The 23,352-nt window shown below is 40.7% G+C and overlaps 1 protein-coding gene across 1 annotated transcript in view; it reads right to left on the reverse strand.

Moving 5' to 3' along the window:
- Positions 1-23,352, reverse strand: part of SORCS3 (sortilin related VPS10 domain containing receptor 3) — a 596,683-nt gene that overhangs the window by 33,180 nt on the left and 540,151 nt on the right. Inside the window, exons 15-17 of the mRNA XM_061193540.1 lie at positions 13,676-13,793; positions 12,534-12,667; positions 2,113-2,226 (exon numbers count right to left, since the gene is read on the reverse strand). Of these exons, the coding sequence (XP_061049523.1) occupies positions 2,113-2,226; positions 12,534-12,667; positions 13,676-13,793 (366 nt within the window). The remainder of the gene's footprint in view (positions 1-2,112; positions 2,227-12,533; positions 12,668-13,675; positions 13,794-23,352) is intronic.

Here is a 23,352-nt window from a genome sequence, read left to right on the forward strand (position 1 = left end):
TTTGTTTTTCTCTTTCTGACTTACTTCACTCTGTATGACAGTCTCTAGATCCATCCACGTCTCAACAAATGACTCAATTTCAATATATTATTTTTAATTGTCAACTGAATTCATAATGGTTCTAGAGCTGCTCTGTCCAATAAGCTAGCCACTTTCCACCTGTGGTTACTGAGAACTTGGTTAGTGGTGTGTGCTGAAATGATAATATTTTGGACATACTGAGTTAAATAAAATATATTATCAAAATTAATTTCACCTTTTTAAAAAAACTTTTTCAGTGTGGCTATTTTAAAATGTTAAATTACATATGTGGCTCGTATTATAGTTCTTTTGGTCAGCACTGGTCTATATAACCAAACTTTTCTAACCTATACTTTCTTGCTGAGCTTTAGTCATTTAGAAGATATTGAGTTTTACCTATGATAGATATTTTGGTGGGTATCATGTCCTAATGCACACTTGATATCACCCAACTCTTCAGCCTCAACTGGCCAGCTGGTTGACGATTTGTACTAGAAGCCAACATTTAAGCAACCTGGAGATTCACCTGTAGTGAATCTTTTGAAAAAAATGAATAGTTTTTCCCTTTCATCTTCTTGATTTATTTGATGGCTACTTGGGGTTTTGGTACACCTAACTTGCTTAAACTTGGGTCTACCTACACATGTCACAGGATCATATGAGAAGCCCTAATGCAATTATCTTCCAGCTATGTCCAGGTATGTTCTGGTTGGGAATTTGGTGGCGTAGCTGATCTTCTGTGCCCATTATATTCCTCTTCCTCAAATTTCCTAGCACTTTAGTCTCTGACACTACATGTCTTGAAGTTCCATGCTGCTGGATCTGTAGTTTGAGTGGCTTAAATCCCTAAGACCATTCATCTAAAATAAAATGACATCAACAGTGCTTAAACCTCAGCTCAGATCCCAGGAATAGCTCCCTAAGAAGCAAATTTTTGGTTAAAAAATGTATGTTTCTCAGAGTATCTCAGACCACTAAGATATCTCTTCCATCATGTTTTTTCTTCCTCTGTAGACATCAGTTGGGTAGATAGTACCCCTACCACTATTTTACAACCAAGTAAGGTAAAAGTACTGAGCTGGTGAGTAACTTGTCTGAGATGTTAGAAGATCCATTGGAAGAGCTGAGACTGAATTCCAGAGCACTTTAGTCCCTTGCTACTCAAAGATTAGTGCTAGGACCAGCAATGCTGACATCGCGTGGGAGCTTGTTGAAATGAAGAATCTCAATGCCACTCTAGATCTCCTACATCAGAAGCTGTATTTTAACAAGATCCCCAGGTGATTCACAGCACATTAAATTTAAAAAGCACTGTCTCAGACCACCAATCCACTTTCCAAATTTGTTCTAGGTCATAGGAGTGGCAAAGGAAAGGGGAAGACAACAGATCTCCAAGGAAAATTTTTGCAAGCATCTGAGTGAGTAAGTAATAAGTGAACAAAGAGAGAAACATACATAACTTGACAAGTACAGAAAGTGTGCCTTGACCTTCTTATTCCAGGAGTTCCTAGGATGGGACTTTTGACTTTTCATTCTAAGTTTTTGTCATCGGTCTACGAGAGCTTCAGTTCATCTATCGCTAGAAAGCACTGTAGTATCTGCACACCACTAGTGTTAATTGATTTCCATCGGGGTCTGGAAAATAAGGTGCCATCGCTTTCCAAAAGAGAAGATCCGATCAAATAATAGCTATGGTATTTCAGAGTCAAATAGCAAAAGGTACTGAAATCTGGGTAATCAGAATCTCTTTTTTTTTTTTGTAACACCTTTATTGGCGTATAATTGCTTTACAATGGTGTGTTAGTTTCTGCTTTATAACAAAGTGAATCAGTTATACATATACATACGTTCCCATATCTCCTCCCTCTTGCGTCTCCCTCCCAACCTCCCTATCCCACCCCTCTAGAAATTTCTTTTGATATTCCAAAAAAGCTAGCTTCAGCTAAAGAACCCTTCAGCTTTCCTCAGAAGCCACCTGTTACAAACAAACTCTATCTACACTCCACCTTGCTTCAGTAGGACTCCTCCTTTGATCCCAACTTAGGGAAATAGGGAAACAGTGAGTGGAGTTCCTTCAGGTGTTTTACTTACCCAGTGCTGTTAAGGTAGCTTTGACCAAGGCTGCAGTCCTTTGACGGGGATGCTGGATTGTACCAGAAAGCTGGGACACAATGGCTTTCTCCACGTCTCTCATAACCATAGTCACTGTCGAGAAAATAAATATTGCATACTGGTGTAGATGCACAAATGTGAAAATACCCACAGGCACACACAAACACATCCCTTTAACCATCCCCAAAGCTGCAACACATTCTTTAAATATTCCCAGTGGGGACAAATATTCATACTTTGAAAATGGATTTTCAGATTTGGAAATAATCCCAAAGTCATTCAGAGTTCAGTGTATAGAAGAAATAGATTATCAGATGGAGAGTCCAGGCTTAAAAAAGTATGAATGTACATAATGTGGCAGGTACACTGGCTTGGGGTGCGTGTGAGGGGTGCTGTAAGCTTAAAAGTATATTTTGGATCACAGTGAAATAAGTTTCACTTATTTCATTACTGAAATAAGTAGATGACAACCAAGAAGATGACTTTAAAGGTCAAGATTTATTTCTGTGTTCAGATTCCACATTTTATTCCAAAATGGACTTCATTGATCTTATTTTCATTTTTTTCTGAAATTCTTTCTCAAACAAATATACACATTTGCATTCACGTATACACAGTCATTCAAACTTTTCCCAACTATTTATAACACAGGTCCCCTGTTTCCTTTAGGAAAAAACAAAACACACACACACACACACACACACACACACACACACACACACACACAAAACCCCACAAAAACTATACTGTAGCTCTTCTCCATGTTTTTGTAAAAGCCTAGCCATAGTAAAATGAAGAAACAAAGTCTGGTATGATTTTCTGCTCCTTTCCTCCACATTCCAAAATGAGGAAGTCATAGACCAGTGTAGGAGAGGAGCTCTCCCATCTGAAGTGTAAATGGTGTTGCCTTACTTCTTGGACTTTTATAAAGCTCCCAGAAACATAAATTCCAGGGTAGAAAAAGAGCAACAAAGTAGGCATTATTCCTCTTGTAACCAACCCCAGGTCATTGAAGGTGGCTTAAATTGGCGGGAGGAGTCATGCCTCCAAGTCAAGCACCCAAAGATGTCCTGAAACCCACAGGCAGGGTAGAACAATCTGGACATTTGAATACTGATCCACTGAGTGTTAATAAAACATAAAACAACAGGAAAATCGCTCTCTCCAGACCCACCCTTCCTTTCTTTTTCTGCTCTCCTATCTTTGAGCCAAGATTTTAATTAAAGTCCAATGAAAATAGACGCAAATTGTCTATGTGGGTAACTAGGATAGCAATGAAAGGGAGACAGAAAGAAAAGTTTAATTCCACATTTATTTATTACTCAGTATGTGCCTTGTCCTGTGAAGGAAGTGCCATAATCCTTATCCTCAAGGGGTTTTCAGTCTTTTGGAGAGAGGAAGACAACATGCCTCAAATCCAACAAAAGAACAGAGTAATACAGTATCAAGCAGAACACAGTGTAATACAGGATGAAGCAGTACAGTTAAGAAGTACCAATTGACTGATGAGATTATGTAAATTATCTTCTCGGTTTGACCCCACCCTACCTTGTCACCACCTTCCTCCAAACCAAACTCAGGCCAACCTTTAACCCTCTTTGTCTTTGTCTGTGTGATGCCTGGGGCTTTTGTGTGTTTTTTTTTAAAATATAAATTTATTTATTTATTTATTTATTTATTTATTTATTTATTTATTTATTTATTTATTTTGGCTGCGTTGGGTCTTCGTTGTTTCGCGCGGGGCTTTCTCTAGTTGCGGCGAGCGGGGGCTACTCTTCGTTGCGGTGCGCGGGCTTCTCATTGCGGTGGCTTCTCTCTGTTGTGGAGCACGGGCTCTAGGCGCGCGGGCTTCAGTAGTTGTGGCGCACGGGCTCAGTAGTTGTGGCACGTGGGCTCTAGAGCACAGGCTCAGTAGTTGTGGTGCACGGGCTCAGTTGCTCCGCGGCATGTGGGATCTTCCTGGTCCAGGGCTCAAACCCGTGTCCCCTGCATTGGCAGGCAGATTCTTAACCACTGTACCACCAGGGAAGTCCTGCCCAGGGCTTTTGAAGCACTCTACCCTTTTCTGTTTCAGGTGGTTTCCTATGTGTCCTTCTTCAATACCTAGGTCTGATGAAGCCATTCTTCCTTCCCTGGACCAAACCTTTGTGGTCCTAGCATTTTAGAAACAAGGCTACAAAAGAGCAAACCCTTCTGTTGGTTTTGTTTGGCAATATAAGCGTCTAGAATAGGATACTGAAGGTGTTGAATAAATATTTACTGGGTGAATGACACTCTAATTACATTTTTAAATGATTGCACAAATTATCCTATGGCATCTGGTCTATTTCTGCAGGGAGACTGTGAGCCCATGGTTGACTTCCCAGTGTGGACCACAGAGAGAATCCCAGGTGCTCAACAGATGCCTGTGGAGTGAGTGTGAGCTTGAGTCATTGCAAATCGCTACACGGAAAGGTGAAGGTCAAGACCAGCTTTGATACGGCAAGTTTAAATGAAACTGGAAGAAAAGGAGAAAGGGACATGTCTGTCAAGGTAATCTTTTGCCATGCCTCCCCCGATCAATGATTGGAGATCTTCCAGCCTGAGAGTTCATATGGACTTAATGTTGTGCCAGCTGGTAACTGCCCATGACAGCCAACTTAAAATTCCAGGAATTTTGCAAGTTAGTTAATGGTTGTTAAACACAACCATTATCGAAAATTAAGTTATACAAAATTTTAATTAAATAAATTATATTCAAAGGATAATAAATACCCAAAACACAGAAATTCCTCATTATTTTGCTGCATTATTATATGCAATAAATATTATATATAAAATGTCATTGTACATCACTTTATTATTTATGCTCTTGAAGTCATTTATGTCTATGTATCTATACAGTAAATACATAGATACATGTTGTGCTTCCTAATTCTGCATTCAATGATGCCATGTTGGTAACTTGAATCAGATATGGTGGGAATATTTACAGCAATCAGCGAACACTATTAATCAGGGCTTACTTATTTGTTTCTTTGTTCCCAGAGAGCCGGTGGTTAAACACTTTCCAGTACAGCACTGAATACCTGATTTCTAAGCACTGTTTATCTGCAGAAAGATTTGGGCTGTGGTGTGTCTACACTACTTCTAGAAAATTCCCTGCTTCCTTTATGAGGTAAATCTATTGAATGTCCTGTGAATCCTAAGAAATATTAGTAATCTCTGAAGGAAGGGTGTTCTCCTAAGCAGCTCTGGGAAGGAGAGAAATGTCTTATTTTTCCTTGCTAAATGTAACCATCTTTAGCAGTTCTGTTCAGCTCTGCTACCTGTTAGTGATGTAGTAATTTAAAAAGGTGCATCAGCCATGCTGCTTTGCCCCAAAGAGAAAAAGCGCCTCATTAATATTTAATAACATTAATGGAAACATCACTGGCTGCCCCCAAGCTATGGACTTCTTCATTAACTTCTGCTAAATGTAAATTAAAATCTCTCATCCTGCCCAAGCTCCCTCCCAGCTCTGGAGTTTTTATGATGTCAGCAAATAAGCAGTCCCAGCTGCTGCTACAGCTTCTTGAGGACAGGTGGTTTTCTGCTGAATTGTGACATTTGGAGAGAATGTACCAGAATGTTTGATTTGCCTCTGGGAAGTAAGCTGCCACAGCTTCTGCAAACACACAGATAGTTTCCTTTAAGAAATAAGTCACCTCTGTGGTTTTCTTGACTATAAAAGGTTTTAGAACTTCTAAAAGTTTATGGGAAAACTTGCCCATTTAGGACACATAGGGACCTATGTGTCCTCCAAGTCCCATCCAGGGAGAAGCCTCAGACAATCCAAAGAAGGAATAGACAAGAAAAGGTTCAGAAATCAAAAAGCTTCTGCATGTCAGAATAGGAAGGGACACCTGTATTCCTTGGGTTCAATCCCCTCAGTTGACAGATTGGAAAGGAGAAGAAAAAGAGGAGAAATGACTTGTTAAAGACTGTACACACCTGATGATGTTAACCAAAGGTGATAATTGAGACTCCTGATCCCTGGTTCAGCATTAGTACAAGCCCATGAAACACCCATTTAATCAGTAGGGAGGGCCTAATGTCATTCTGAGCCTCTTGGAGCCATCCAAGAAGTCATGGTCTCTGCTGGCCCAGCGGTAGGGGGTATCCTACTCTCAGACTATACACTACCCCACCATAGACTCATCGACCCCCAGTTCCTCCATTTCCACATTTGGGAGCTGAGGCTCTAGGATGAGTGTTCCACAGGTGTCTCTGTCTCATTTTAGGAGACAGTAGAGCACGCTGGGTTTAGGACCAGATAGAGGTTTTTGGCAGCCACAGCATGAACACTCAGAAAAGAGAAGCAACCACAACAAAAACCACAACAAAAACAATGGACTAATAATTAACATCATCATCATTTGCTAAGGCATAGCCTAAATGGAGCTATAGAGATAGAAAGATAATTATATTCAAACCATTTCAGAAATTGTTTGAAAAATCAAACAATCGTCACTCAAGTGTCTCTCCTAATCTAACCCCATGCTACCCATCTGGCCTTATCCCTCTATTCATCAACAACCTTCATATATCTGCTTTCTTGGATGTGCTGCCCATTTTCCTCATACTTATTCAGCAGCAAGTCTATACAGCTCCATCACCACTTCCTGTAGGAAGCCTTCCATCATTACTCCAGTCCTCAGTGATCTCTTTGCTCTGACCATTCCTAGCACTTGCAGGTAGGACCAATGCTGTCCCACAGAACTTTCTGTGATAATGGAAATGTTTTACATCTATGCTATCCAATATGGTAGCCACTTGCCACATGTGACTTTTGAGCACCCAAAACGTGGCTAGTGGAACTGAAGAAATGAATGTTTCACTGTATTTAATTTTTTAAAAATTTTTTTAATTTAATTTTTTTTTTTATACAGCAGGTCCTTATTAGTCATCAATTTTATACACATCAGTGTATACATGTCAATCCCAATTGCCCAATTCATCACCCCCCCCACCCCTACCCCCCCACCGCTTTCCCCCCTTGGTGTCCATACGTTTGTTCTCTACATCTGTGTCTCAATTTCTGCCCTGCAAACCGGTTCATCTGTACCATTTTTCTAGGTTCCACATATATGCGCTAACATACGATACTTGTTTTTCTCTTTCTGACTTACTTCATTCTGTATGACAGTCTCTAGATCCATCCACGTCTCTACAAATCACCCAATTTCGTTCCCTTTTATGGCTGAGGAATATTCCATTGTATATATGTACCACATCTTTATCCATTTGTCTGTTGATGGGCTAATTGTATTTAATTTTAATGCAAGCAACCACATGTGGCTAGTGGCTACTATACTGTACAGCATAGGTCTGGATCATGAAATTCAGCACCCAGTTATACTCTATTATTTCCTGTCATCCCTTCTTTGCATCCAATAACTCTGGCTAATACATCTTCAATTTTTCTACAATGCCTAGTCTATAGAAAAAATATGCTAGATTGGGCCCTATATGCAGAATGCTAAAGGTTGACTAGATTTCAGACGTGCCTGAATTTATGTACTATGGCACCCCAAATCGCTTCCCCTCGTTGTTCTACACTGCCACTTGATAAACTCGCTCTGTGGATCTGGAGCCATACTGGACATGGAAGGTAAACACTAAGACATACTGAGACTTTGGGAATTCCCTGGAGGTCCAGTAGTTAGGACTCCATGCTTTCACTGCCAAGGGCCTGAGTTCAATCCCTGGTTGGGGAACTAAGATCTCACAAGCTTTGAAGTGTGGGCAAAAAAAAAAAAAAAAAAAAAGACATACTGAGACTTGAGACTCTGTAGTAGCATATTATTATTTTGAATGAGTTACACTTAACCTCTCTTGTCTCGATTTCTTCATTTATAAAACACCTATGATAACAGACTCTCCTTCCAAGAGCTGGTTGGGAAGATTAAGTAAGTTAATTCATCTAAAAAACTTGGCACCTAGTAGGTGCTCAGCAAAATTATTGCTGTGTGAGTGGTTGAAGAGTAAGAAAGAGAACAATTTGGCATAATCTCTGGTCCAACTTGGTTTCTCACTGAACAAATGCATTTGGACCTCCCAGGGGGCAAGTACTTCCTAGGAGCCCTCATAGGACTTCAGAGCAGCTCCCTTTTCTGACTACTCACTAGTTTCTGACAAACTTACTTCTCACGGAGGATTTACTCCTGGCCCCTCACCAGTGCCATGATGGAGGTTGCTACAGAGAGGTTCTGTACAGTAAACATGAGGCTGGGGGATTTATGAGGCCGTTAAGTATAAACAACAATATTTATGTAAAATTCATACTTGTTACTGACACCCGCTCTGGATGGAAGGGTGAAAGTTGCGAAAGTCAATGGTGCTCTACAAGTAAAGGCATCTGAGAATCTATAAAGCCTTCCTTCTTAAGCAGAGCGATATGGGCAGAAAACTCCTCTGTGAACCCAGGCTGCATTCCTTAACTTTTCCACCAGAATCAACGCATTTAATCGATCCTCCCCAGTCTCTACTCCCTGCTGTCTCCGAGACTTAAAAGTCGCCTGGACCAATCCAATGAACATGACCTGATTTGGCTTAGGGAAACAACTAGCTGGAATATGCATGGTAATCACTTACACTAACAAAGCTGGGGTCTTCAGATTCCTTAGCTAACACTTCCTGGTAGGAGGGAACATTGAGAAGGAGACAGGGCTATGAAACTGTTGCCATACACGGATTTTTCAGCATGAGCATTAAAGACAAACAGACAAACTATATTTGAGGGAAAAACTGTATTTTTAACTGATACCTATGCTTATTGAAGTCGACTTAAAAATAAAACAAAGAAAAAAAATTTGAACACTCAGTCCCATTATCCATGAAAACCACCATTAACAGCAACAAAAAATTCCAGAAATTTCAGAATCAAACTCTCTCTGCCATACTCAAAAGTAGTGCAAAAATACTTTTAGGTCACATGATTTTTTTTGCTTTTGTTCTCAGATTTTGATTACTAACCCAGCTTCAAATCTTGTGTGTTTGTTAGTCCTAACTCAGACTCAAGTGGCTCTATCTTCTTTTTAATATGAGGTAAGATTGGCTACAGAGAGCCAAACATACCATGTCTTACATATCTCCCTTCAAAATTCTATAAAGTCTTCTTGAACACCATACACCTATGACAATTCTAGTACCAATGGCCAAAACTACTTTATTTGGCATTGGTTTAGAGTTAATGGGACATTCTATATTAAACCTCATCACCAGCAGTTAACTTAGATCATTTGAGGATGAGATCATTTAATTTTAGAATAAGTAAACTTGGGGACCCTATTTCTTCTGAAAAATAAAGTGTATCTAAAATAACAAAGATTTGTTTGATTTCTTGAGAAATGGCATGATATAGAGAATGAGGAATTTAGCTAGACTTACATTTGATCCTCACCTCTTTCTCTCACTGCTAATGTGATTTCAGTCAAGTAACTTACATCCCAGATGCTAATTTTCTTCTCATTAAAATGTCATAGTAATGATACTGACATTACAGGGTGTTGGGTCCAGGTGGTACCTCTATCAATGCAAGTGTGAGAACCATAGAATACTTTGCAAGGGCTTCTCCCTCCACTTCTTTACTTATAGATGCATTCTGACAGCAGTTTTCCAAAGACAGGTTCAGAAATAGTTTAAGCAAAGCCATCACCATTGAAATAAATGGATAACACCCAAAGGTTCAACTTTGAAGATAGTGCTTATTTGGATGTATAAGCTCTGATTTACTTGCTAACAATACCATGGGGACCACTTAACCCTGGGGTTCAAGATTAACAACAACCACAGCATCAAAAGCTGTGTATACCATTAGGATAAATTCCTTATTCACATTAATGATGTATGTGAATTCATTTATTCCTCCCTAGGACCCAATGAGATACATGTTATATATTTGTATTTAATAGCCTAGGAGGTGAAGTCATAGAGATTAAGTAAATTTCCCAAGGTCAAAAATTGAATATCAGAGCTGGGTTTTTTTTCCAGACTAGTAAATGTTAATGTAATTGCTGAAGAAAAAAATATTTATGTTACAATTCCTACTCTTTCTCAATTGTAAGGCTTCCCAACAATGGGTGAGGGTCTAGTACAGTTCAGAGAGACACAGGAGAAAATGTAGCATGACATATGCGAAGACAATGCACCTCTATGGAGTCAGTCTGCAGAAGGACACAAGGAAGCCTGATATTCAGATTCTGCATATTCAGGTTGACATCAATATGTCATGTACCATAATTCTGAGTGGCCTACTGTATCACTGCTATGACTATTTTTCCGGATTGTGGTTAATAATTAAAAATTATTCTTCCCAATTGTGAAAATATCCTTTGTTTCCAAAGGGTCAAAAATGCTACAGATAGGACCCTGTCATTTAAATTAAATTCCATTTAGCACATCCCATTTGGATGATTCTTGCTGAAGTCAAGCTTTTCAAGGCATGAGTTCAGGGATGAAGAGCAGGTAGGGGGGCAGTCATGGTCAACTAGCGGGCTTGCTGTTACCACTTACAGTCATAGTAGAAAGTGGGAAATGGAAGATGGCTTACAGAACAAATCAAGAAACAGGCTAGATGAAATGAGGATGGAGGGGGTGAGGGTTCTGTATAAGTCCCATTTGGACTTATTTCTGTTATTAGACACCAGATAAGCCCTAATGCAGCTCTGTCATTGTCCTGCCCCTTCCATGTCTATAGGCTGACACCTGAGCCCTTAGCTTTGTCTTTTAACCTGGAATGGGTGATGAAAATATCTCAAATGAACTTCAGTTTTTGACTGTGACACAGAGGAAGAATTCATCCAACTGGAATCAGCCTGGGATGACTCTGCGATCACCGATGGGATCACCCATTCCCAGGTTTGGGAAGGTTTTTGACTCTCCTAAAAGAAACAACATTCAGAAACATCGTATGACAGTTTAATGCTTACTTTGGGCTAGGCATGGAGGATGCAGCAATAAAGAATGTCTAAAATTCCTGCACTCACAGCACTTCCATTCTACTGGGGAAAAATTGGCAATAATAAAGAAATCAAAAAACACAATCTCTCTATTTGTGATTAATACTAAGATGACAGTTAAACAGGGTGATGTGCCAGAGAGTGCCAGGGTGTAGGTGAGATTAGATGGTCTCAGAAGGCATTTCTGAGGAGCTGCTATTTTTGCTGAGGCATGAGTGATCCAAAGTTGCCAGCCATGCTGAGATGTGGAAGAAATCCTTGCACTTGCTGTTTCCTTTGCTAGGAATGGGTCTGGGTTAATCAAAGTGTAGGAGATAGTAGTGTGGCTGCAAAATAGTGAATGAGGGGAGAACAGTAAGAAGTTAAGGAACAATGGCAATGGGTCAATCATCTACAGTGGAGCAAAGAAAGAAGATTAGATTATATTTTAAGGAAGAGGGGAAGCCATTGGAGTGCTTCAAGTAAAGGAGTGATAAGATATGGCTTGAGTTTTTAAAATATAATTTTGGATAGATTTCAGGGTGATCAGAGTGGAAGCAGAGAGTGAGTTAGTAAACTGTTGGAGTGATCCAGATTGCAGTGGTCATGGGTAGAGGTGCTTTGAGTTAGAATGTGTTTTGGAAATAGAGACTTTCAAGGACTTGTGGATGGCCTGGACCTGAGGGTAAAGGGAAAAATCAAGCTCTCCTGGGATTTTGACTTAAGCAACTGAGTGGATATCAGTGTGTTTTACTGAATTTGGAAAAACTGGTCCGGGATGGGGGGTGGGTGGCTTAAGAAAAGTTGAAAAACTGCTTCCACTAGTGGGTGTTCAGGAAGAATTCTGCTTGGCCACACGAAGTTTGAAATCCCTATTAGCAATTCAAGGGAAGATGGATGCTGAGTAAATAGATGGACACAAATGTCCCCATCCAAGAGGAGAGACAGGCCAGAGCTGGAGGTAAATATTTGGAAATTTGTGAGTCATTAGCTAATAGCTGAGAGTCAAAGTCATTCTGTGTGGTTGTCATTAGAGGGAGAAAAAAAGAAATGATGATAAGAGAGCTCATTTGGAAGAGCACAATTCCAGCTAATGTTTCTGGAGGTAACTGTCCAAGGTGGCAGTTCTCTGAGCTCTCTGTGCCCAGCCCCACCTCTCTGGGACTTTCCAGGACAGATGCTAACTGAGGATGGGAAGAAGTCCCCTTGGACATGCTGCTCTGATAGAACAGTGATCTTCCCTGTGAAATCGCCTCCTCCCTTCCTCCTTCCAGGGATGCAGACATCCCATCTGACCAGGAACTGGGGCAGCCAGGCCCATAGGCCAGCAGACACACCTATCTCTTAGTCATGCCTTCCTCCCCAGTTTCATCTTCACCCTCATCCCCCCAACCAGTAAATGTCTAGCTGGAATTGGCAATGAGATGCCCAGGGACTCACCATTCAAAGTCCCAGTCGGCACAGACACAGGGTTCTGAGACCACCGTCCCTGAGGAGTCTCGGCCCAGGGCACACTGAGCTCCTGGCTTGCGTTTCTTGAATATTTTCCTTTCTCCCATGACGCAAGGCTCCCCCTTACGAAGAAAGTCCATAGTGAGAGAGGCAGAAAAACACAAAGATGGTGAAATAAACCAGCGTTAGCCTCTTCATTCTCTTCTCGTCACTCTATGTAGAAATCTCCCTCCCAGGAACCATTCAGGAGTTTCCAAGATTAAAAGGCTGATCTTTTACTACCCCGCAAGAGGAACACTATGGGAGGCTGGCCTCTCACTGTCCCTCCACCCAACCTAGCCAGTGATGGCTACTTCGTCTTGTTTCTTCTCCACCTCCATAGAGAATGCAAACACTCCAGGTCATCCTCACAGACCACCCGGCAATTGCCCGAATGGCGTCAGCAGAAATTCCAGTGGAAAAGAGCCCACTTCTGGCATATTTTTCACATCATCTTTAGAGTAAAATTGAAGTGGACCCAATAAGTTCCCTCTCTATGATAAACCACTGTGTCCAAGCCCTTATTCCTAGTCAAGGGCACAAAGAGAAGGATAATAATTTGTTGGTACAAATTATAAGGACCCAATAGTTCTGAAGAAAAAAGAAGTCTGCCTATGTTGCATAGCACTAAATATCTGCCTTGCTAGAGCCCCTCACCTCCACCTTTCACCCCTTCTCTGTGGTCCTGTCCACCACGCTCCTGGGTCCTGACTTCAGGCTGGTCTGAGAAATGCTCTCATGCTTCCCAGTAAAAGCTGAGATGATCACATCATTGGTGGGGTCTCCTAGTTTTCTGGGCTTATTTCTCCATGGGTAGCACTAAAATCTCAGGTTACCATTATCACCACTTCCCCAGGCTGCTCGGTGATTTCAACGAGTAGATCAGGATTCCAGGGTGCAAAATGGTCCCAAAATATCACCTGCCCCTGCTAGACCTGGGTGTGTGGGTTCTAATCCCTCCCCCGAAACCCACCATTATCCCCAGATGGCCCACTACTTTCCTTCTCCAAATAGGAAGGCCCAATAGGACCAAACAGGGCTTGCAGTGGCCCCTGTTCCTAGGAGACAGGACCCCCTACCCTGCACTGTACCTGATCGAGCAGGTGCCAGGTCTGATAATCCTCTTTGCTGCAGCGCCGGCTGAAGATAGATTTGTAGCCCACCTTCACCAACTGCCATTCCGAGCGGAGGCTGAAGTGGCCAAAAACTCTAAGTGTTTAGGGGACAAATGAGAAAGGCAAGCAGATAAAGCCCCATAGTCAGTCACAGCGTCTAGTCTAGTGCACAAAGACTGGAGGGAGAGAGGGCTGAATTGCAGCCTGGACTTTAATGATTCTTCTAAAGCCAGGTCTGTGAAGGCTATTGAGGGGAAAGTCCACTGACCACACAACTCCAGCCAATTGACACAGTATTCACTGTGGGTGTAAAACCAACTTTTTTTTTTTTTGCAAAAGTAATATATGTGCTTTACAGGAAGCATTTCAGATATAGAAAGGTATGGTGAAGGAAAAATCTTCCCCAATCATCTACACTCCTCTCCACAGGTAGACCTGCTCCTCGTATTTTCACATATAGTCTTCTTCTCAAAGCAAGCACTATTGTTATAGCTACTGATGTCCACAGGCAGGGACTCAGTTTTCTCATCTGTAAAGTAAATTGTATGTGTGTATGTTGGGAGGGGTGGGTGTGGATTAGCTAATCTAAAGTATGACCTTGCCAGTTCCAATATTCTGACTGAATCTAAGTGTGTTTTAGTTGAAATTCTCATTGCTTAATTCATGTGAATACCACCCTCTTTCCCCCTGCCCTGAAAAATCAGTCGTCTCATAAAAGGAAATCATATTTATGTATAGCAAAGAAGCACACTTTCTGCGCGACTTAGATAATCAATACTGACCTTTTCAAAGTCCAGCAGTTGATAGCCCTATAAACATGAATGATCAATCATTTCTAGAAAAATAGAAAAAAAGACTGATCATCCATACTCCACTCAGGTGGCATGTCTTGTAACTACAATGCAAGGCATCTATCAGAGTGATGTAAAGGGGAGACCAGTCATGCTGGGAACCAAAACCCACTGAAGTCTTTCAAGGAATCGGATGGCTTCCATTCCAGCAAGAATTAATCATGCTCACAGCCCTGGATTCTCCTCTTCCCAAGTTCAAATATCCTCATAGTGACACCTAAGAGACTAACTCTCCTCAAGGGATATTTCCTTCTGCTATCTGAAAGATGAGGATGCTTTGGGAGGGATGGAGCTAATTAAAATTGTGAAATGGAGAAAGAATTGTTTTGTAGATCACACAACTTAAAATACACCTTAGGAAATGATTTTTAATCTTCTATCATTTGCTCATTAAATAAAGCTTTTTAGAGCTTTGTCTGAAAAATAAAAAAGATTAAACAGATTTGAGGGAGTGACTGTGGGTCTCTCCTTTAGTAAAATCATATGATCTTTGCATGAATCTTACCTCAGCCCTGAGTAGTAGGAGCCAAGAGGCTAGAATACCCTGGACTGTGTGGCCAGTACTGCGTGGGGTACCTGCCCTGACGTTCTCTCTGTTCTATTGCATTCTTGCTATATTCATTGGTCTCCAAATCCAATACATCCATGCCAGGTCTACACTAAGGTATTTCTATCATTTAGTTATGATTCAGTTCACGGAAAGGTCATGAGTCAGTCAACTTTTAATCTTTAACAAAACAGTTATCTCATAAAAAGTTTCTATTTGTTTTAAGAGAGGAGAATAAGGTTAAAAGCTCATCAAGAAAAAACAAACAGTGGGAGAAACCTTGATAAATGTCTTCTTCCCTCTCTATCCAGCCTATCCAAATCCTCCCACATTCGAATGCTACTTCCTCTAAAAAGTCTTCCCTGATTGGAGTACTCTGAGTAGCAGGATATTAGTGATGCTAAACAAAAAACAAAACACTCTACCTACTCCAAACAGTTTACAGTTATTTTATAGATCACAAAATACATCATGTCAGATGAATCCCATTCCTTTCTATGAAAGGATTACTAGGCATACAGAAGAAGGAAATATGGGGCACATGATTTACCCAGATATCAACAAGGCATCTGATGGTCTGCTGTAGCAGTCTTGAAGAAAAGATGTAAAAACATGAGCCAGGTGCTAGTAAAATTATGTGGCTGAACAGTACCTAATTAAGGCATTAAAATCAACCAGGAGGGAGGGGGTGAGTAGTCAGCTGCAAGGTTACCTGCTGTCTGCTCTTTCTTGTTCATCATTTTTATTAATGACTTGATGACATGAAAATAATGGTCATCATTGGAAAATTGCATTTTCTGATGACACAAAGCTGGAAGAAACAGTCAATATGCTTGATGGCAGAATCAGGACCCAAAAAGGTCTTGACAGACTGAAGAGACAGGCTGAATTTAATAATATATGACATAACAGGGAAAAATATCAGGCCCCTCCCTGGCAACTACATAAGTATTGGATAAAAGAAATGGGGCTTGGTGCAGCTCAGGATACATAATAATAATGATGATGATAATGATGATGATGCAGCTTAAGAATTTTTGTATACAATGTAATTAATATAAGTAAATACTTCAGAGAGACCAGAAATACTTAAGGTAATCTTAGAATGCATTAATGAATGCAGAATTTTGTATATTCTCTAGAACAAAAGAGGCAATATCCTGGTCTGCTTTACATTAACTACATAACAAAGGAGAATTGTACTTAGTGTTGGATGTCACCATTCAAGAAGGATATACATGAGTAGTACATGTAGGGGCTTTGGTGGTGGTAGTGAAGTTTGAATCTCCTGAAATTTGAAATAAAAATATGCATTTACTGGCCTGTGTGTATTTATCTATGGAGACATTACATATCTTTTTATCAGATTTTCAAAAGGGTTCACAGTTCCCAAAGTTTAAGGACCACTGAAAAAGAGAGGGATTCAGATGATGTACTGGATGAAATAGTGGCTCCCCAAAGAGACATGACCATGTTCTATTCCCTGTAACCTGTGAATGGGACCTTATTTGGAAACAGGTCTTTGCAGTTGTGAGTTAAGGATCTGAAGATAAAATCATCCTGCCCTAAGTCCAATGAAAAGTATCCTTATAAGAGATACAAAGAAGAGAGACATACAGAGAGGAGAAGGCTATGTGAAGACAGAGGCAAAGACGAGTTATGCAGATATAAGCCAAGGAACACCTGGAGCCATCAGAAGATGGAACAAGCATGGAACGAATTCTCCTTTAGTGCACTAGAGGGAGCGCGGTCCTGCTGCCACCTTGACCTTGGACTCTGGCCTCTAGAACTATGAGAGAATAAATTTCTGTTTTTTCAGCCACCCAGTTTGTGGTAATTTGTTACAGGAGGCACAAGAAATAATACAAATAGCGATATGATTTGAGACCACTTTTCATCTACCAATCCAAGGAGTGGTATAAAAACTATGGCTGGTTAACCTGGGGATGACTTAGGAAGGGGCAGTGGAGGGAAGACCAATAAATGGGCACTCTAGGGAGACCTCTTGAGTATTAAAAAATAACAAAAAATAAAAGTGTAAAAGTTTACAAAATGTGAGAGATCTTTCTAATAGACAAAGTTGCCCACACAGGAACGGAATGGCTCAGGAGTTAGTAAGCAGAGAACTTCAAGCTCAGGCTTAACCATTTCCCAGGGCTGATGTTGAGGAGGATGCTGGCATCATCCAAATACGTGTGGCCTAACTGACCCTGAGCCTCTAAGGATGTCCATGTTGTTGGCCTTCCCGGCTTTTAGGGATATCTGTTTCTGATCTGAGGGCTCATTTCAGAACTGAACATAAAATAGAGGCTCAGTCAGAACTTGTGGACTAACTTAGATTCTTCTCTTCTACAGTTGCGGCAGGTGCATTCCTTTCACCAGTATTTCTTTGGCTTCTAACCCAAATTTCCTTACACCATGTTTTCCAGGTCCTTCCCCAAACTGTAAATTGATACACTGATATTTCCACTCAGGGGTTGGCTAGTATGCTCTCCCGTGGGGTCATTTTCCTGTGCCAGATGCAAATTTTTAAACATTTAATGTTAGGATTATGAGCTTTGTTCATTTTCTCACTGGATCCCAACTAAAATTAGTAGGGTAAAACCCCTTAGTAACTTTCAGACATTGATGTACTCCTGTCTCTCCATCCATTATCAGTTCATGGTGGGGCCCCCTTCTATGGGGCATAAGTGACTCTGATGCAGGGTCTCTCTTTTGCAAAGATCTGGCTTCCCTAATTCTGTTCAATACTGGATTCATTCACTGCTCTTCTGATTGGAGCTCATGGAAGATGAAGAAATGACAGAAACACAGCAAACTAAGTAGGAGATAAAATAAGGACTAACTTAATTTCAAGCATTTCTCATCCCTTTTCATAACTACCCTTAGAACAGATGTTAACGTTCACAACAGGATCTGTAGAAATGAGAACCCGGCAGAGAAGTCAGAGGGATTAGAAACCACATCCATCACTTTGAGGTGATAAACACTGACTAGATCCACTTGGTCCTGGATTGGAGAAAGAGAAAACCTAGACTGCTTCTAAATAATAATATAAGAAATCAACTTCCCAGATAAAAGCCTCTCATCTCCTGGAAATGTTCGTCTAAGCTTATCACCAGTAAAGCAGGGGCAGCATATTCGTCCCACTTGTGGTAACTTTTTGGGAAACAAAGTGATTCATAAACGAATTGAATACAAAAACTCAAGAGATGGCTAGGGTGGAGGAAGCAAAGATGTGGAACATCTCCAAAAGGATAATGTAATTCCCAAAACAGGTACTACTTCTTTTAGAAAGTCTTCTGTGACTGTTCCAATAATACTGAGCTCTCGTTCCTCAGAAACTCAAATGGTCCCGTTATCTCTAGACTAGAGGATCTCCACTGTCTGCATCAGAATCAACTACAGAGATTGTTAAATATAGATTGTCCCACACCCAGACTTTCTAATTAGTAGTGTTGGGTGCCTGATTATTGCATATCTAATAACTCCCCAGGTGATGCTGATGTTGTTGTCTCCAGGACCACCTGTTAAGAAACACTGTTCTAGACCGCTTATCCAGAATTTAATTTTCTTGTATTTTTGGTCAAATTTGTAGCAACCAATTAGAAAGCGTTGTAAGGCTGGGAATGTTCTTATACTTCTTTGGACCACATAAAGCCTTTCAACAATAGTTGCTTGACAAAGAATGGCTGATTATTGGGTACCAAGGGAACAAGGCAATTTGAGAGGGTGGCTTCATTTTCAAGTCTCTGGCAAAAAAGCTAATTTCTAGTGTGTTCAAATTCACTGTCATCCACAGTCCCACTTCCTTGCAATTACCTAGATAAACTATTTCGACCTCCTTCTTCAGAAATGTATCCCCAGTCCCCCTTCTTAACTCAAAGCATATTTTCATCAACGTAATCAAAACCCCAAGATAATGTATGTGAAAATCTTGAAAACTCCCAATTGACAATAAATATTCATTACCATCGCCATCATTCTCATTGCTGGGACCCCCACAGACTCATACCCAAGGCCCTGCTCATCAAGAGGTTTCGATAGGGTTGGCTCAAAATTCCTTTTGCAAGGTAAATACTAACCTAAAATGCAGAGGCTTTGTCTTTTGTGTGTGTGTGTGTGTGAGACATCTTCTATAGAGCCTTGCAGAAAGTAGATACCTCATACATAAATACAGATGACTGTCTGGAAACAGGTAGCCTACCCTTTAGTTCCCCTGAAGAAGTTACTCCCCACCACAGAACAAAATAAATGAATTCTCAGAGCCATTTTTCACAATATGGATTTTCAGGAAAAATCTATTACAATTTATTACTTCTGTTTCTCTTTTTCTTTTTACCTTGTCCCCTGGATTTTTTTTTTTCATGAGAGTTTTTGGCTCCATTCAAGATTCGCCTTCGTCTTGGGCTTTACAAACCTAAGACCATCTCTCTCTTGCTATTAAACTCCTCTGTTGCTATCTGTCTGCACTGCTAATGTGACTCTGGTCACAAAGTGTCCTCTTGTGTGGTTGTTTAACTTTGAACATACAGGTGGTCTGGGCATGGTAGGCAAGGAAATAGAAGACTTGTCTTTTTCTAGTCCTTGTCAGCCACTAAATTAGCTAGGTGGCCTTGAGCAAATCACTTCATCTCTCAAGCTTTCAGCTTCCTCACAGAAGATAATTTTTAATCAGTGACACGTATACTGAAAGGATGGGATGCAAAAATAGTCTAGGTGGAACATGGCTCCTTAAAGACGATTTCCAAGAGTTTATGTTCTTTCAATCCCTATGTCTACCTCCAGGTAGATAAGCTATCTGTCTCCTGGTGACCCCATACACAAAGGATTTATCAATTAGAGTCATTCAGCTTTGTCTCCACCGGCACTTCTTTCATATAACAGATGCTCAATAAATAGTTCTGGGTTGATTAATGGGTAGAATTAATCTATCAAAACCATCCACTTCTTCCAAAATTGGGGTAATAGCTTTATCTACCCTTATTTCTGGGCCAAAGATCATGGTTGAGTTGTGTGTCCTTTGAGGTTTAGGAGGACTAAAACAATCTCAGGAAAAATAGCAGCAGTTTCTCTACCCCTTGTTATCACGGTCTGTGCTAGGATTTCCACAAACAACCGTGATTTGCTGGGACCCTAAATAACACACCTTCTCTAATCCACCATCCAGACCTGAGGAAACCTTGTGGGGAGGGAAGTGATTAATTTGAGGGATGGAGGTGGTTTACAAAAATAAAAGACTTCATTAGAATTCCATCCACACAGAGGGATAGCTACTCATTAATTAAATGATTTCAAAGGGGATCTTGGTATATAATTGCTATAATTTAGGTGGAAACAATGCCACACTAAATGTAATTAGAGGAGCAGGCTACGTAAAGATGTTTTCGTCTTTACAGGAGAGCAACTCTGGGTTACCTGATTCTCCCCTGCATAGTAACCTGGTTCTTTTTTTGACCTCCAAATACACCAACTTTTATATACAGTTATAAAAGCTGAAAGAAGTTTCAAGGAGACAGTGGTTGACCACAATCTTTCCGAGAGGAAAAGGACAAGAATTCATCACTAGGAAACCACTGGAAATATGCAAAAGATATAATCAACAGTGTGTGGGGAGTTAGATTAGCAGGATGTCACTGCAGACTGACCTTTGAGGGAACATCTGGTGGATGATACTGTGTTGTCATCAAGCTGCCCCAGGCCCTCCTCCTTCCCTTATCCTCCTCAGTCACTCCAGCACCAGCACCCTGAGCTCCTGTCACCCCCACCTCTCCCACCTCTGTCTGCCTGAAGAAAACCTTAAGAAAGAGAACAAGGCCAAAGCTGACTCTGCCACTTTCTTCCTGACTTTCCTCTTTCTGTTACTGCCTCAACTGAATTCTCAGACATCAGGCTAGAAACCTCTGCATCAGCAGAGGCTCAGCCCTCAGTATGCCTTCTCCCTTAACCTCTAGCCTGACACTCAATCCTTTTCTTACACTTCTACAAAATCTCTCACATTCACCAACTCCACTTGTATCCCACTCCTATGCCCTGATACTAATAATGGCCACCACTGACGGTTACCATTGACAGCATGCTTGTCAGGTGCCAGAGACTCTGCTGAATGTTCCCTGGCTATTATTATCCCGAATCCTCCACACAAGGCCTGAGAATCTTAGGTATAGCCTTTTCAGATGAGGAAACTGAGGCCCTAGGGCCGTGTTCAAGGTCAAGATTGAGCTAGGCTTCAAGTTGACATTCATGTGAGGCCAAAGCTCTTACTGGCTGCTCTTCCGCCTTCTGAAGACTGTATTTCAGGCTCTCAGTACCTCTTGCCCCCACACTCGTTTACACCCTACATCCATCTTCATGAAACCTATCCTCTACCTGTTTCCAGACAGTTGTCTTAAAACATTATTCCAATGACACTACATCCACACTCAGAAATTATGGTTATAGAATAGGGACCGTGTTCCTAGAACTAGCATTCCATCTCATCCCATTCCATCATATTCCTTTCCAAACTTTTCCTCCTTCTCCCCTATCTGTTCTTGCCAAACTGGTTTATTTCCCTTTCTACAAATGCCTAGTCTACATAGATATTTGTGTTTGTGTGCACACACACACGTGCTGATGATAATAGCTGTGGAACATTTAGCAGAGTCCCTAGCATACACACACACACACACACACACACTCCTGATTTCACACCTTATTTTTGCCATGTTCTTCACTAGAAACATCCTCCTTCAGTCTCTCCTGTCCTAAAACCTACCCAAGCCCCGACTTAAATGCCATCTCCTCTTAGAAGTGTTCCTGAGGTATTCAAAGTCCAAGTGAGCTCTCTTCTAGACTTCCTGTGTGAGCAGATGGTAATCTTCTCCCAGGGAGCAGAGGCCTTCCTCAGTTTCTCTAACCCTTTGTTTCAGTAACACCATATCCTCCCTGTCTTCCTCTTACTTCTCCAAGTGTACTTCTCCCCCCACTCCTCCTCTTCACATCTCTGTTGGTAACTTAAGCCTTCTTCTTATCTGTCCCTACACTTGACATTGGTTCTTCATATGTGGCTAAAGAGGTCCCCTAATGTCCTTCATGACATTCATCTCTTCAACTTTAATTTCTATGCAGAAAACTCCCAAGGTACCTACTCTTGTTCCTAAGCTCTTACAAGATTTAGTCATGAATATCATGCTAAGAACTTTGAATTTGATACAAGAGCCTCCCTATCTACCTTTGCAGCATTATCTCCTGCTACTTCACAGTGCTACTTGTGCTCAGACAGAATTCCCTTTTGTTCCACTAAAAGAAGCATGATTTCCTAGCGCTTGCTTTTCCTCTGCCGGGGATGCCCATCCCAACATCTGATCTTGTCCAACTCCTACCCATTCTGCAAGTCTGAAGTCAAATAATATGCAGTAATTCTTGGAAGGGGGGAAAGGAGAAGGGAATCTTTTCAAATCTAAGTATTTTGTAGTGACCATTTTGATTTCTCTTTTAAAAAACAAAACTAAGCAGATGAGGTGGGGTTTTTTTAATTTATTTTTCTTATCATTTTAAAATTTTGATAGAACAGAGAGAATATAATCTCAATGGTATCAGCTCTTTGGAATTAGTCCAGCCTTTGTATGTGGTCCAGTATGTAGTCAATTTAAAAAATATATTAAATGTTTTTTTTTAGAAAACATATTCTCTATTTGTTGTGTGGAGGGTTGCATATTGTTCTCTTAAATCAAGCTTGCAATCGTGTCATTCATATCCAAAACCACACTAACTTTTGGACTGCTTGGTCTGTTGGTTTCTATGTGAAGTTTATTAAACGATTCCCCTACAATATTTCAAATCTTCCCATTCTCCTTGAGTTTTTGTAGGTTTTTGTATTATGCAATCATTGCACTATGCAGGTTTTGAGATTCTTCTATCTTCTTGATGGATTATTCTTTTGGGTTTTAATTTAAATGCTAACTTTTCTATTATGCGCTCTGTGATCTTTCTTCCTTCTCCACTCCTTTCCTTCTTCGGAAGAAAAAATGATCTCTTTCCTCTGAATTTTTGTAGCATTTTTTTCCTATGTTTTGAGTGTCACCCTTAGCACAGTGAAAGGTTACACAGTGAACAGTTCTTGGAGCCAGGAGTCCAATTTAGGCAGCTGCTGCTAATGTTATAACACAGTTATCAGCACCGCTTTCAACAAGGCTCTCATATCCCTTTTTAAAAGCATTTTGTGACTCATTAGCAATCATTTGACTGCACAGTTTGGCACAGAGGTATGGGCA

Source organism: Eubalaena glacialis, chromosome 1 (assembly GCF_028564815.1).
Source record: "Eubalaena glacialis isolate mEubGla1 chromosome 1, mEubGla1.1.hap2.+ XY, whole genome shotgun sequence".
NCBI classification, from domain to species: Eukaryota; Metazoa; Chordata; class Mammalia; order Artiodactyla; family Balaenidae; genus Eubalaena; species Eubalaena glacialis.